The sequence below is a fragment of the Magallana gigas genome, chromosome 7 (genome assembly GCF_963853765.1).
Source record: "Magallana gigas chromosome 7, xbMagGiga1.1, whole genome shotgun sequence".
NCBI lineage: Eukaryota > Metazoa > Mollusca > Bivalvia > Ostreida > Ostreidae > Magallana > Magallana gigas.
Genome location: NC_088859.1, coordinates 25,314,563 through 25,331,387, shown reverse-complemented (window position 1 = coordinate 25,331,387; position 16,825 = coordinate 25,314,563). Strand labels below are relative to the sequence as shown.

Here is a 16,825-nt window from a genome sequence, read left to right as displayed (position 1 = left end):
CAACTAGGAATATAGACATGCTATGTGAGGACTGTCAAATTCCAGTATGTTCTAAGTGTGTAATACAAGACCATCAAAAACACACACTCAATGATTTAGAAACAATTTATTCGGAAAAATTCACTCTTTGCCTTGATGAGATCTATAGAATCCATCACTATTTTATCCCAACTTCACAAGATATGCAAAAAGTAATAATGAAAGATACCAAAGAAATAAAAGCAACCATGGATAAAATGCGAACATCCATAATGGCTGAAGCTGAAATGCTTAAAAGTCTGGTGGACACAGTGTTATCAGATAAAATAGAACAAGTCAACAAAATGGAAGAGTCACTAATGGAGGAGCTTCAGAATCAAGACAAAACTTATCATAATTACATCTCCTATCTCAAACACCTTGTCAAAGAGTTCCATGGCTACCTGTCCTCTGCTAAACTTCAAAACAATCCAATCATTTTTTCTTTTTCTGATCAGTTAAAAATCCAACCCATACCAGAGATCACCAAACCAGTCCCTCCAGTATTTACTACTGGTCATTGCAGCAAGGAGGATATTGCCAAATTACTGGGTAAAGTAACGGTTCCAGATATAAAACCAGAGAACAGAGAAATTAAACCCATGGAGACTGCCTCTACACAGTTGAAACTTAGAGAGAAAGAGATGAAACAGGTGGGAGAAAAATCTGACGTGAAACCAACACTGTCAATGACAATGGTAAGATATTCAGAGGATGTATGGGGAGCGAATAAAATGACACAAATCCTTGGATCAAATTCTCGAATTACAAGTGATTTAATTTCTATATGTAAACAGATAGCAAAATAGGTCACCCTATTGATTCAGGTAACCTAAAAAAAATAGTGAATGTACAATATGATCTTATAAAGTTATAATTCTTTTAAACTGAATTTATAGCATTTCCACAATACAATCAAGAATCAAAGATGGTTTAAAAAAAAAAGTAAAGTATCATTTGAAGATGAAGAAGAAACATATCAGTATGACACAAATGCCCTGCCAAACATTATCTTAACAGCTTAAAGCCCACAGATGTGACATTGTCCAAATGAAAAATAATGAATTGTCCAATTGCTGCTTTTGTAATATTGAATTCATTAATAAAGAGAGTAAGATACTAGTACATTAGTTTCCATAGTTAAAATGGAATTTTATTTTGAAAATCTTCTATCATGATATGAAGTCTGATAATGGATTTATACATTAACACATAATGGGATGAAGATGTTTACACTTTTCCATGAATTCACTTTAGTCCTCTCAAATTTTTCATCCTTCCATTTTGGTGTCCTGTGATTCCACTGGTTCGGTTTCCAGTGATTCTTCCTTTTTCTCTTCAGTTATAGGCGGTGTCTCTAAAGGTTCAGCCTAAAGATGAAAGTATACATGTATATTTGGTTTAGTAGATTTTCTGTGATTATGCTACTATAGATTACCAAAAGTAGGTCACTGTGACCTACTTATAAAAGGACACATTGAAGCTCTATGGCTGTTAAAGCTGTTCTTGCAAGTGGTGTTCAAAAAGAGCATTGAGATGCTGTATAGCAGGTTAAAATTCCGGTCGAAAAAATTCGCAATTTTTTCATTTTGCAGCAAATCACAGTAGGTTGAATTTGTGCAAAATAAAAATTTGTAAAACATAAAATTAAAACCCGATCATGATACATGTATATTAACTCACAATGAATGATTGTGATTAATGAAATGGTTTTCAAAAAGCAGCAGTTACAATGTATTTGTTATACCCATTTATAATTATTGTTGTAATATAACATTTAAGTGCACCCAACTTCTAAAATGGAAAGATTGCTACTGTCAATTGATTTCCACACCTTTTCAGGTGCTAGATACTCATATGAGTACCTTGTATAAACACTCAGATTTTTTATATTCTCGCATTTTGATACATAACAACGGGGTCAGGGAATTAAAGGGACTTGGACACGATTTGACTTAAAATTTTCAAATTTTATTTTATTATTTTCAATGTTTATACTGATGAATATAGAAGTCTATAATGCTTTGTCAAAATTTTAAAGTCAAATATCAAGTTATAAGCAAGATACAGAGTTCATAATTATTTGTTTTGTAAACAAAGCTTGAATATTGTCATTTTTTACATAATTATGTGTTGTATTGGTGTAAGTTTCAATCAAATAAATCTTTCTTTCGTTGATAATAGTATTTATGTGGATATTGAATTAAATTTTGCATGTCATTTTGTCTAAGAAATGGTAATTCTCTACATTACATTTTTTGTAAACAACTATAAGACTCGAGCTTTGTTTACATAGCAACCAATTCTTACCTCTGTATCTCACTTGTAACTTGACTTTAACATTCAATATTTTGGTCAACCATTTAAAATGCACAAGTGAATCATTTTATAAATAAAAAATAAAAATTTAGACTGTAGGTCATATGGTGGCCTACTTCATAAGAAGATACCTTGAAATAAATATTACCCAGAATCACAACTCTTTGATAAGTAGGGTGACAAAATACATGTATATAAATGATTACATATCCAGGAGCTGTTTTACCTTTGTCTGTCTTCCTCCTCCGTGCTGTGACATCAGTCTGTTGATTTTCTGGTTGTAGAAGTCGTACACAAACTGAGCCATGTGGGGCATGTTTTTCATAATCATTGCTTCTCCTTTGATTGGTTCATTCATCTACATAAGGACAGATGTATAATAACCACACTTGGGATAAAAATGTCATGTAACTTTATGACAAAAGTTCTTCAATAAATCCTGTTTTATTTTCAAAAATGAAATAAATATTTATGAGTATCAGTACATTTTTGGTCCACAAACTAAAAATTCATTGGCTTAATTTATTTTTTGATAGCTTTCAATAAACGTGTACAGAAGTACAGATAACTTGTATACCTTCCTGGAGGGCGGATAAACTTCTGATGGCACAATGTGAAGTTGTAAGGGTCTGGCCATCAACTGTAAACAAAAAATTCATGATAAAATTTGTCATCATGAAATATAAACTATCGTGTTAACATTCACCAGAAATCATAAACTGTTTCATATTTGATATCCTAACTACCTGTTTCATATATAAAGCCTATATATCTACAGTGTACTTCAAGAAATTAATCATAAAACAATAATACACTTGTCTAAAAAGAGGTGTTCTAACTTGTAGATGTTTTTTAATAATAAAAAAATTAAATTTAAAAAAATTTAAAAAAAATATATAATTTTAAATAATCAGTTGATGATCTTTTATTCTTACCTTGTTAAAAGTTGGCGTGAGTTCAAAACAATTACTGAATAGAGAGACCCTGCCAAACACGTACAGTCCCAGTCTGGCTCGGGACATGGCTACCACCAATCTTCTCACATCTCTGTACAACAAAAATAACATAAATGCATTTTCTATTTTAACACAAAATTTTTTTTTAACTTTTTCAATTTCCATGTATATACACATGGAAATTATATACACATGTTAATGAACATACATGTTCATTTAAACTTTAAAGGTAGAAGAATAAGCTATTAAATTTTTAAAAAATAATAAATTTTAAGAACTATCATAGCATTGATAATAATTCATCATGTTTATTTGAAAGTGCCACAAACCTTTTTTCCAGAGTAAAAATTTATTTTGCTTCAAATTAATTATGATTTATTTTTAGGTTCATAGTTTCATTAAATAATACCTTAAATGTCCAACTGTCTTTGTCCTGACGAGTGAGAGAAGGATGTAATCATTCTGCTGACCTTGGTAACGGTCAACTGTAGTCACCTGGAAAGAGATAAAAAGTATTTTCATCTTAGGTCTCTGCTGATGCTTAGTTACACTACTAACAAATAGAAACAAAATAAACTTGAAATGGTATCCATAAGGGCTTTGATTCTTTTACCAGTATATGCACATTGTTCAAAATTTATTAAATATTAAGCATATTTTATTTACATGTAAATGAGTACTGCAAGGATGAATTATAAGTACCGGTACATGTATTTTCATATACACTGTAGTGCCAATAATGTTACTCAAATAAATTTATAGCGAAAAAAATTACTGTTCAACCAAATTGTAATTATATCATATTCCCAAAATTTTAAACAACATAATTTTTTACACTACTGATTGACAAATCATGATTATAAAGTCTTCACTATATACCAACATTCATTTCCATAAAAAAGTCTCAAAAAAAAGAACATTATTGATAACCCAATATACCACAGCCATTATATTCATAAAAAATACAAATAAAAATAGCACTGAGTATAAAATAGTAAGACTGTTGCAGAGTACCTTGTGTGGTGTCCCAATAAACTGATTCCTGCCGCATCGCTGTTTGATCACGTCCCTGATCAGGTGTTTCTGACCGTTGTACGTCGTTAAGATGGAAATCTTCTCAGCAGGATAACCAAGAAGTCGCATATACATGAACGTAGCTACCACGTACTCAGCTTCCCCCAAATTCTGATAGAAGAATGGGTTGGGTTCAGATTCTCCCACACCATTGAAGTCCTGGACGTCTATCAGTTGATGGTCAAACACAAACCCTGCATTAGCCTTCTTGTACTCGGGATGCACCATGACGTGAGAGAGGCTGCCCAGTTTCTTGTATCTCCAATTGTATAAACTGGCTATCCTGAAATTTTTCATTAAATATTTAGTCAAAGATACATTGCAAGTGTCAATTACAATTAAATAAATATATTGTCACATATGTACAGTACGATGAAAAATCATATAAATGTTTTACTTTTTTTTTTGTACATTGAAATGAAAAAAAAGACGTTTACAAAATACCATTGTTAGTATTAACTCTAGTTTCAATAATATAATATATCTGAGCTTATTTTAACACCAGATATTTGGAATGATAAAGTTGCCTTCAGTCAATTTCAGTTTCCATATATATGAATAAGCCCATCTAACAAAGTCTCATACCCTGGTCTTGCTCGACCTTGAGCATCAAGGTCAACAGTTGGAACTCCCAGCCTGACCAGACGTGTGAAGAGGGACTGCTCCATGTTACAGAACTTCTGGAACGCCATGTTCTTGATGACAGGGGGGAGCTGGTGATGGTCTCCAATCATGATCCAGCGCTTCAGACGATTGTTGTTGTCCTCGGGGTTCTTTAACAAGTAAAATTAATTAAACCAAGGTTTTTTTTTAAAAGGTTTCCAGATTAAGTCACATATATGGAAATGCATGTTAAAACTGATTTATGAGAGCACAGAAAAATCTGCCCAAAACAACACCTTTGATATTTGTCTAATTGTTCATTCGAACAGCAATTTTAGTTCCAGACTATAATGTTGTTTATTTTTACAATTGCTAAATTTTAATCCAACAATCCCTTCACTCCTAAGAATAATACTGCTCATAGGTTGGACAGGATTATTGTTACCAGTATATCACACTCATAGAATACCTGTAGCAATAATGGGATAAAAGTTTCTATTTCAAGGATCTGTGCTGACTCTTCCATCAAAATGTTGTCAAACTGAAATTTGAATCAAAATACATGTATTCAAGACAGAAACTGACACAAGAGAATGACATTTACATTTGTATTTTAACTTTTATACCTTTTATAAAGCAAAGACATGGATTGGTAACATCAAATAAAATTTATAACACATATGTTCATGTTTATCTATCAATCATAATACAGACAGCTCAGTGTCTCCTCACTAGTGTGTCTAAAGACGTTTGTAGAACTCGACACAGTACCTTGAATCCGATAGAAACCAGGTCCCTCCTCTTCAGGGCTGCGTGAGTACACGTCATTGCGATGATCTTAGCCTCCTTGATCAACAGATACTCAGCTCGATCCGATCCACTCCTCAACAGTTCAAAGGCTCGGAACTCCTGTTATTTAGCAAAGGACAGTGCTTGTATGCTCAATGATTTAAGAACAGCAACAAACATCAACAAAATTGCATGAATTTTTTTAATTGCATATTGTTAAGATGTGTACACTTTTTGTGAAATTTTGTATTAATGGTATAGTAGGTCAGAATGTGTGGTTCATACATAAAGGAATGTCATATAAGTATAGGTATTATGTAACAGTTCTATTTAAACTTAATTGTATACATACCTGTGTATGCACATTTACTTTTACCTTGTACATTCAAGTATTTTAAAAACTCCAATTAACACTTTGAGATTCAAATATATATGTATGAACATAAAAAATTTATTACAAATAGCTTCTGAGTAGTAAACAAAATTCATTAACAATGGTTTACAGTAGTATCTAAGAAGTTTTTAGACTATGTTTCTTCTTACTTCGAGCTGAGTGAAGATTTTTTTTATGTGTCTGAAGCAGCCCTCTGCCATGTCCATATCTTCGGCGTAAGATCTTCCTTTAAATATAGGCTGAGGGGCATTCTCAAAATACTTTGTGAAGGGAAACTCATCTTTGATGATATCAACTGTCTTTTCCTGCAAAGGTACATGTATTTGACATTTACAATATTTTCTGCAATACAAATAATGAATTATTAGAAAGTCTCCAACTTTTATTTCCTGATTCATATTTAACTTTTAAGAAGCAAAGTAAAACAAGTTAGGATGAACCAAAACTTAAAGATTAGAATTTTTTTTATTAAAAACAGAAAATCTAACTTACCTTTTGATTTCTGAGTTTACTTTGATATTCTTCCCATCTTGCTAACACCTATAATTATTGCATACATATATTAGAATACATGTACACAATTAAGCTTGATTCAATACCCTGCCATTTTTACAAAATACATGCAATTCCAATTCTTGCAATAAAAAACCCTCCTTTTTTATTCACTGAAACTATGGGAAGATTGTTCCTGTATCACTTGAAATATGTTTTCTTAAACAAAAATTAAATTCCCTCCAAGGCATTTTTTTTAATAAATCATATCGGATTATTAACAATCCTCCTTTTACATCCATTTATTATACATAACACAAAGTATGAACATTATACCAGTGCATATATTTCTTTTGGAGACAAATAAAAGAATTTTATCAAGAAAACTTGTGTGATAATTTTACCTGATAGAGGTAAAAGTATCCAGCTGTTTCACAGGTGTATGACATGTCCCCCTTGACATCTAGACTACTCTGTAGCCTGGCCACCTCCTCCAGGAGTTCTAGGCGCTGGGCAAGGACGTAATTCACACGCCCATATCTACAAATCAGACACGCATTATATATACATCACTAGCATCTCTGAATTGTGAAGCTACCTTTCTTGTCCATGAAAAAATGTTTAGATGCTGTTTAGGCAGATACTAAATGCAGTCATTCTGTACATGACTTGTAGAGGACTTATCGTGAAAGAGAATGTTTGTTTTAACAAATCAAAGTGCTCAGCAACTTCCAAATGATTTTTGCAAAAGTTACTTTTTTTCTATTCTGCTTACTGTATTTCACTTGTACACTTTCATATAGCAAAACATGTTACAAAACTTATAAAATTATACTGTACAGCATATTTTACCTGCTGAAATCTTTCTCAGTTTCCAGGGCTTCCTCTCCATGACCAAGACGGAGCAAATGTCGCTCATCAATGTCAAGGGCCATGATTTTCTCAAAGAGCTGATTTAAGGCCTGTTTAACAAAGAAGAATAGTTGTGAAAGTTTTCATAACAAGTGATTCCAGCCATTACACTTTTGATCTGAAGTTAAGCATCATAACTGCTGATCCACAATCAACAAACGTACAATCAGAAACCTTTGAGAAATGAAGCCATTGTGAACTACAGAAGCAGATACATCAAGAAATATCAAGCTACATAGTGTATGTGTATACTTGACCTGATTGGAGTGTGTGACAATAAGGGTGCGCTGGTCAGGGAAGTTGTGGTAGATGTTTGAGATGATCTGTACGGCCACATCCGTTTTACCCGTCCCCGGGGGTCCAACTACCATGGTCAGACCTGGCTGCATGCCTGACCGTATGGCCTCAATTTGAGTGGGGGTGAACGGAATCTGATTTCTGAAAGAAAGTTTGATCAACCAAAATTCATTATAAATCAGAAATATTCAAATGCTTTGAATAACTTGATCTTCATGAGGTATTATAACAAATCCTTTCCAAAGTAGACCATCTGAACTATATACCTTAGAGTAATACAGTAGATATACTTGTATAACAGACATTTTGAACCCACAAACAATGCTACACTTTCTGTGTGCTCATTATTCCACACTATTATGAGAGTATAGAGTACATACTTTTTGGGCTGGTTGTATGGGTATGGACCCCTGTTTTCGATGAAGTGGGGTTGTATGATGACTTTTTTGGAGGGCGTTGGTTCCTCCTCTGCTGCCTTCCTCTTCCCTGTCGCTGGTTCCTGCTGCTTTGTAAATGTCAACCTGTCAGACAGAAATGGCCATGTTTAAAACGGTGTACTAGCTTATGTACCGTAAACAATTCATATAACTCACACAAATTGTACAAATAAGACAAAAATAACACTGTACTACATAAGAACATGACCCATTTAACTGCATACTGAAGAACATTCATTTCAATTCAATTAATTAATATATCAATTTTTGGTTGCTTAGTTTAATATCACAATTCAATATGCACTAAGAAAGAAAGGTGGTTTGATCTCAGTAGAAGCAGGTCCACAAACATGCCTATGTCTCTAATATTACTTGCCTGAATGGTGGGATGCATTTGCTCACATCTTCTGTGGTTATCTCAAACTCGTGTCCTGGAAAGCTGGCCTTCAGATGATCAATGTTCAGGAAGGTATCGTTCCAGTCCAAGGTCTCAATCGTGTTACTCATTCTGTAAACACATACATGAAAACATACACTAATAAAACATTAAAAACTCATTCATACCATTGCCAACCATTGTCATAACAAATAATCCTCATATCATGTCTACCAAAAGAACATTTCAACCTAGCTGTAACTGTAAACCCTCAGCTTTTTTTTTTTCAAAAGGATGGAAATCAGAAAAAAATCTTGATAAATAAATTCATGATAGTTTTACTACGAACAGAAATATTTCTTTTATTACTTGTCTAAAGCATGTACATTGTACCTATAAATCAATTCATTTTAGCGATCACAAACATACAAAAGTAAATGACAGCAAGATTTTAAAAGCAATACAGAAAGTTGATTCTATGACCCTGCAACTTCTTAACAAACGTCAAATATTAGTGTAATTATTACATGTATTATATTAACAAAGAATTGGTATAGAACCCATGATGATACGACGGGTCCCTTACTTTGAGTAGTGGGCAGCATCTGGCTGTCCGTAGCCCAGAATGAGGTCGTGTAACCAGTCTGGTACCACACACTCCGTGTTCATCAGGTCACGTATGGTTTCCAGGACAGCCTTAAAGTTGTTCTCCTTCGGCTTCCTCCTCATGATGACATTGAAGGTCTCATACACATCCTGTCAAATCAACAGATGGCATAAAAATTGTTATAAGGTGTTTCATAGGAATCATGACATCTGAACCAATGGTGTTCGATTAGGATGCATAAAGGAGGGTGATACAGAAAGACGATTCTATACATGTGTAAGTATGCATATATTTGTGCACATATACCTCATCACCATCCATGTTACTGGTCATATCCTGTTGGTACTGGTTGGGATCCAGCCAGACTCGGAACGTCCGGGTGTCTCCATAAAGATAGGGCTTTGGTTCTGGTCCTAATAAGAAAAATAAATCCGTTTTGAAAAAAAAAAATTACACATTTTTCATCCAAATTGTTTTAAGAAAAACATCCCTTGCATTAATATCTATATTTGTTTCAGGACATTATGAATATTGTTATGATGAAATAAAGGCAGCTTCATAACATATCTAAAATCTTCTTGTACTCCTTACCATCCTCAATGACCTTGCCCTCCATATCCAGCATGCCCTCCACCTCACAGCCCCGCACATAGGTCAGCCCCACCTGGGGGATGAACGGCTCCCGGAAGTTGTACTTGTGGTGGATCGGGACTGTGGGTCTCAGAGTGATCAGGAAGGCCACGTCATGCTTCCTTAGATCTACAGAACAGCCATGTAGTTGTACACCATAATTCATAAAACATTAACCTCTCCTAATTCAAAGTAATCATGATTTGTTGTTCTTCACTTACATGTACAATAGACATGTAATATAGTTCAACTAATACAAAACATATAAGTATATCTAAGTCAAAATAAAGTCAGAATCCATCCCTGTTAAGCACAAGCTCTAAAAATTGTAAGTTCCCTAATAATGATCGTTTTCAGAACAACAAGATACATATGGATTTTTTAAGATTCTTGTTTAATGGAAAATTAAACTTATATTTTGATTTATAATCACCTTCCCATTCTTTTTTAACCTGAGGTCGGACACTCAGATTGACTGTGACGTCTGCTCTCACTTGTGCAGGATGAGATTCTCCGACACGAGGTTTGGCAACCTGTCAAAAAAGAATCATTATCATTTCTCAAATAAACAATCTGCTTTAATTCATTTTTACTTCATAAAAAATACATTAAAAGTTAAGGGAGAGAAATAATATAGAATAGTGCTAACCTCCACAACATTGAATCCAACAATTGGCTGAGCCATTCTGGCCCATCCCCCAAACAAACAGCTGCCATCTTCTGACTGCCTGTTTAATACATCAAGTTTTTAAAGACAGTTTACAAATACATGTTTACCCATACACTACATACTTCATTCATAATTTATGATACAATCTGTTTTACATAAGCTACTAAAAAGTCAAACACCATCCATTCATGAATTAAATAAATTATGAAAAAAATCTGAATTTCAAAAATTATATTTTTATCTAAATAGCTCTTTGTGCAAGATATTCAATGTTTAATCTTTTAAACCATAAACAAGCTTATTTCTCTAGTGATGCTTTGTTCATTCATGAAATCAGTTATAGATATCTTATAACAATGAAGTGACATACCAAGGTTTAAGATGTGATCCTGCATCCTCTATGTCTTGCCGAATTTCATCTGTCAAATGTCAAATTTAAGGTCAGGTAAATAAATAATATTAAATGTGCATGTAAATACCATTGTCAACTTTAAGTTTTGATAAGCATAACAGTTCAAGTACATGTACATGTTTAATGTAAATCATTTAAAACAAAAACCAATTCATTAATGCACATGTAATTATGTTGAGTTTTAGAATTATCTTCAAGTCATGTTCATATACAGGATTTACTACCTTTACACATCAAACAATGTTGGATAACTTACATGTAGATTCCAATCGGAAAAGATCAAAGTTTTTCAACAAATAGTCATGGAGAGTCAGAAACTGCAGATTGAGCTTAGGCAAAGCCAAACAACCTGTTAATGAAATGAATACATTTCTTATGAACAAACCAAGTTTTTTAAACTTTAGAATAAATCTGAAGATCACTAGCTCAAGCTAGCTGATATAACTTCAGGTAATCAAATTCAATTCTTTTATCAATGTTTGTTAAAGAACGTTTCAAATGAAAATCTGAACCAACATTATTCCTTTCTTCAGCAAGGCCCTCTATCTAAAGACTAAAATATTCTTTCATTTGCCTTTAATGATAAAAATCAACATCATATATTCTGTATATTGTATCGAATTTATAGAAAAATATCATTAAATTTCCAAAATTATATTTTCATATACTAGTACATGTAATACCTTCTCCAGAGAAGTACTCTACAGGTACGATATTTTCGTCCCAGATGATCTTCTCCGTGGGGTAGAGGGGCATCTCATTCACCCTCTCCTGCTGAGACTTGCGTTTCTCGTGTCTGGAGATCAACAGCTCCAGCAGGTAGTCCGCATCTGATATACAATCCTCTTCTTTCTCCACCGGGGGCAACTGGTGGATGTATGCTAAGATCTTGTGAAGTTCTACGGGACTGGGTTAAAATAAAATGTAAGATACAGTGAACAACATTCTTTCAAAAACAAAAATCTAATTTCTTTACAAGTATAAGTGTATATTTGCTGTAATTGGCAATCTTAAGTAAAATCGGAGGGATTAGTTTGCAAAAATTGTGTAAACCATGCTTCATGTTCTTACCTTAGAGATTTAAAGTACTTTGTCAGAGCTGCTCTTGTGTCCACACTGGCTACATTGGCAATGGCAAACCTTTGCAGGTCTGGGAAGTGCTTGAAAGCCACTTTCTGTTTAAATAATACATTAAACCAAAATACAATTTTTAGAAATAAATGTACACATTTAATTATCTTACTTTAACATACTTTCCTTATACAATGAAGGTTAAATCAAAAATCGTCATAAAATTTAAGCAAGGTTACACTATCAGTCTGACTCATATGTAATATTATGATAAATCCATTTTATTAAATCTAGTAAATATATCATAGTAGTTAATAATGCTGATAATGCATGACATCATTATTACACTAATTGCTATTTCATACCTGCAGCTTCAGGACTCTGTCATAATGGATATCAATTCTGTTGTGCAGAGTCAGGGCCTCGCCTGTGATGTCATCAATTTCAAATTCTGTGTAACTGCTCAACATCTCCAGTAACTGAGTAACAGAAAGTACAGATTTACATATTTTGGTCTATTAAAAACAGTTAATGTCTTCACCTACCAACACAATAATTGGTCTAGAATCTGAGGCACTAAAATTTTCTTTTATATTCAACTTAATTACATGTAAAGTAATCCAAATCAAAAGACAAAAGCTCTTCTTTTTTTTAATTCTTTTTCAAAATTTAACTATTCACAAACAAATGCAATTTCATTTAATTTCAAATCTTTTTCAGTTTGCAGTGTTAGAAGCGTACACAAAAACATCAATGTTATTCATAGACACTGTGACATCATCTTGTAACTTTGACAATTACCTGTCCGAACAGCTTGCCCTCTGACCTTTTACACAGATTGGAGAGCTGACATTTGACCACCAGGTGGCAGTCTTCCAGGAGAACATTGAAGAATCGTCGCGTAGGAAGCTGAGCCTCAATATCAATCATCAACTCAAGGAAGCGCTCACAGAAATTTATCTTGGAGAATGGTACTTCACCTGCAATAAATTCTCTGTATCAGAAATTCAGTCGCTTTTCCTTAAGTGGTATATAGAACACATGCAGTTTTTGAATAAAATGAAATTTGTCTTCCTTTTTCAATTAATGGTCTGACTGACCAGCTGTTAAGCAACATGTAAAGTTTGATTCAAAATCTGTTTGCATTTGAGCAATATCAAGTTTTTATGATTACAAAGATTTCAGCACTATGCATACAAGTATAAGCACTTAATGTTTAAAAAAATGCACAATAGGCATTTAGTTTTAAACGATGTGTGGTATCATAAATAAGAATAATTATATTTAACAAAAGCTCAATCCACATACAAAAATCCCAGTGTAGATTTTAAAATTAATTTAGTAGCCATGCTGTATCATTCTGTACACTGTAAGACTGCTCAATAGCTGTATGAACTACATGTAAATTATAATGATGATCAGCTTTAAAGATGAGTTTCCATACACATCAATGGATAACGGGCATCAATACCTTTCAGTGGAACAGTGTCCAGTACGCTAAGGAATTTTTTGATCATGTGGTAGAGGAAGCCCCTCTCAAACGTCACCCTCTTCATCTGATCCTCCGACAGCTTGGCATCATTCTTCTTGATCAAGTTGAAGAATTTTTTGTACTTTGGATTGTTTCTGAAAATTTCATCCCTCTTTCCCTGTTTGAAAAATTTTCAAATTGATGTCAGGTTCGTTCTTTTAGGAAACCTTTCTTGATATAATTAAATGGTTTAAACCAGCAAAACACTACTATTTTGACACAGTATTAAATATATATACTTCAACCCCCCCCCCCCCACACACACAACAAAAAACATACAACACACATAAAAGATATTAAGAATCGTTAAGTTTCATAAGTACCTGCAAAATATTGCTCCATATAGGTAGAGACACCAGTTTCTGAATCTGCTCACGAATAAGGTCCACTTCCTATAGAGAAGAAATGTTTAAACATTCAATTCACAATATATTATACACAAAATGTTAGAAATTCATAGGGAGAAGCATGTACATGTACATGTATACATATAAACCATCTGATTTTGTACCACATAAATGTTCAGCCAAGAGGCATTTTTAAAGGTACATTGAGTAACAAAATCATATTTAAACATGTTCATTGCACTATGTACTATTAAGCTCCATCACTTTTTCAATGTCCACACTTTTTTATTGGTTGTAACTGTTAATCCTTAGAAAGATGCCAATTATGGCGAATAAATGGACTTACCAAACTGTTGAAGCAGTGAATGAGGAAGATAAGAAGGATGGACAACTCTCTGAGTGATGTACCCTCTTCAAGACAGGTTTCCAAGGCTCTGAGACTGAAATCACTGAAATGCTCGGGGTGTTGTTTGAAGGACTACATAAAAAAAATGATAGTAAAATAGACAGGCGTGGTTTTCAATTACAATGTACATAGCTGCAAAGAGGGTCAATTCACTAGACATTATTGAATGAATTCTTATCAATTTTCATAACAGCTAAAATATGTATTTGTTTAAATAGATAAAACTCAGATAGGATTTTCTATTATGTAAAATCTCAAAGTGATTTATTAAACATGTTTGAAAATCTTACTTCCCAAGGTGGTACTCTTTCCCTGAACTTTTCATTCACCATCAATACAATCGACATTATGTGTGCATGTCCCTGAAATATTCAGAATATTATATTATGGTAAGTTATTCATGAACAGGCATGTACATTTACAAGTATTCATACTTTAATATAATGAAAACTTTTTAGTTTAATCTTTCAAAAAATTTAAACTCACCTTTTCTTTTGTAAAATTTGGCCATAAGTAATTTTCAAGGTACTGGCTGAAATGAAAAGAAAAATATTTTGAAATTTCTCATTAACACACCCCTATACATTTAATGTGTTCTAGTTGTAAATGTATACGATTCATTCTCAAAATATTGTATTTATACCTGAATTCTAGTAACATAGTTCTTTTTGTTGAAAACCTGAAAATCCAAGTAGAAATATTGCATTTAAATACTGGGGTGCACTTTTAACAAGATTAATAAAAAATAATTCAGACAGATTTTTGTTTAAAGATCATCTTTATTATACAACACTTACAAGATATATAAACACTTGTGAAAATGAAAAAAAATAAGACATGCATATTTGAGAAACTTGAATCCATTATACAGTTCTGTAATAATAAATAAATGCATTTGCTCAACTTTTTTGCTACATACAAGTAATCTTCAGATATATATGTAGTATGGAACTATGGACTGCATGTAAGTTTTTATTTCTGTGTGTATATCACTTACTTTGAGGCCAGAAGCTCTTCTTTGAAAACCTTTTCAACAATCTGTTTTAAAAAGTGTTATATTGTTAAAAAGGTATTTAAAACTTTGTTTCTATTTTTAACTCATTAAAATTCAAAGTGTTAAAGGTAGGAAATCAGTTTAGGCAAATACCTCTGTTTTAAATGGAACTCCATTTTCCAAAGCTTGTTTTGACCAATGTTGACTTGCAAGCTTAAAATTAAAAAACATATAAATCTAAACATATCTACTTATTTCATAATAAAAAAAAAATAATGGATAAATAAACCCCATAATGTTAAATTCATAACATGAAAATGTAATAGTGTATCGCTAGTATTTACATTCTGGTATATGGCCACTTCTCTTCAATTTTTTTTTTATGAAATCTTAACTGACATGTTCACAATCTAACCATTTATATACTACTTGTTTTTTGTTCCCTCTATTGATACTTAAATTCTTCAAACACAACATTACACAGTGACATTTGCCATTCAATCATGCAATGTATAACGAAGGATATTATCACTGTATAATGATTTCTCGTTTTATACTTTTGAGGTTTACTAAGCGTTTAAATATCCGAGTAATACCTGTGTTATACTGTCCTCCTGGATCTGTTCTACTGTCAGGTTTTTGTTCCGTCTCTTGCCAGTCTTGGTCTTGTCACTTTCAGTCGGTGCACTCATTATGAATGTTGTCGCCTTGCTAGTATAAAAAATTCAATAACAATGTGTTTTTTACAGATAAAAATGAAGTGAGTTAGTGTTATAATTTCCTCCAGTGGTTTTGAATTCAAAACAAAAATAGCCGGTAATATGAAACGAACACAAGACTTTTAAAGTGTGTAAAAGGGAGCTGAAGAACAAAAAATCATAATTACCGCTTAGAAAAGTATTTATTCCTAAGAAACAGGTTCTACAGCAAACATCTCTCTTGTATTTGATTTAAAAAATACAATAACAATTTTTCACATGTGAACGTTTTCAATTCGTCAAAACGGATAAGATGCAAGTAAACTAAACGAAAAACCGGTGACCGTATATATTGAGATCCGGAAAAAATTAAAACTAAAGACTTTTACGACACGCTTGTATCATAGAGAAGCGGTTTTGCGAGTTAAAATGCCACGGATTTAGGTTGTACTAATAGTATTAACCAAAAGAATATGTATATCAGACTTATACATCGTACAGAATCTTATGAAGTGTAATGGAGTCTGTAAACTGCTGATTTTTACTTCAAAAGAAAGTGTAGTGCGATAGAATGGGAAAACATTTAGAAAACTTTACAATAGATACTATCAAATAGATTTATTCGAGTTTTACATATGGTTTTGAAAACTAGCAAAAAATAATAGATTTAAAGAAAAAATCAAAAATGTAAAAAAAATGATAAACTTAATATTCGTGTTATTCATTTACAAGTTGCATCATCTCTCAGTAATAACATGTACTTTGTAAAAAAAAATCATTTGCAAAAGAATT

At 32.6% G+C, this 16,825-nt stretch overlaps 1 protein-coding gene across 2 annotated transcripts; it reads right to left on the bottom strand.

The window, feature by feature from the left end:
• Positions 1 to 1,141: 1,141 nt before the first annotated feature.
• On the bottom strand, positions 1,142 to 16,345 carry LOC105318605 (RNA helicase aquarius). Of its 2 annotated transcripts, none has more exons than XM_066067137.1 (37): positions 16,222 to 16,345; positions 15,932 to 16,046; positions 15,489 to 15,548; positions 15,339 to 15,379; positions 14,985 to 15,020; positions 14,828 to 14,873; positions 14,632 to 14,703; positions 14,282 to 14,413; positions 13,912 to 13,980; positions 13,529 to 13,706; positions 12,859 to 13,037; positions 12,423 to 12,536; positions 12,058 to 12,161; positions 11,670 to 11,893; positions 11,243 to 11,335; positions 10,945 to 10,993; positions 10,554 to 10,632; positions 10,338 to 10,437; positions 9,866 to 10,033; positions 9,581 to 9,687; positions 9,254 to 9,423; positions 8,668 to 8,799; positions 8,235 to 8,375; positions 7,815 to 7,995; positions 7,498 to 7,607; positions 7,050 to 7,185; positions 6,646 to 6,693; positions 6,303 to 6,458; positions 5,742 to 5,879; positions 5,440 to 5,511; positions 4,953 to 5,140; positions 4,308 to 4,650; positions 3,703 to 3,788; positions 3,273 to 3,384; positions 2,915 to 2,977; positions 2,564 to 2,695; positions 1,142 to 1,388 (listed from the first exon to the last, which is right to left on the bottom strand). In XM_066067137.1, the coding sequence occupies exons 2-37, from the start codon at positions 16,025 to 16,027 to the stop codon at positions 1,290 to 1,292; spliced, it is 4,254 nt and encodes a 1,417-aa protein (XP_065923209.1). In that variant the 5' UTR covers positions 16,028 to 16,046; positions 16,222 to 16,345; the 3' UTR covers positions 1,142 to 1,289. The 2 variants fall into 2 exon arrangements, with proteins under 2 accessions (XP_065923209.1, XP_065923210.1); XM_066067138.1 differs by having other exon boundaries at positions 15,932 to 16,042.
• Positions 16,346 to 16,825: the final 480 nt, after the last annotated feature.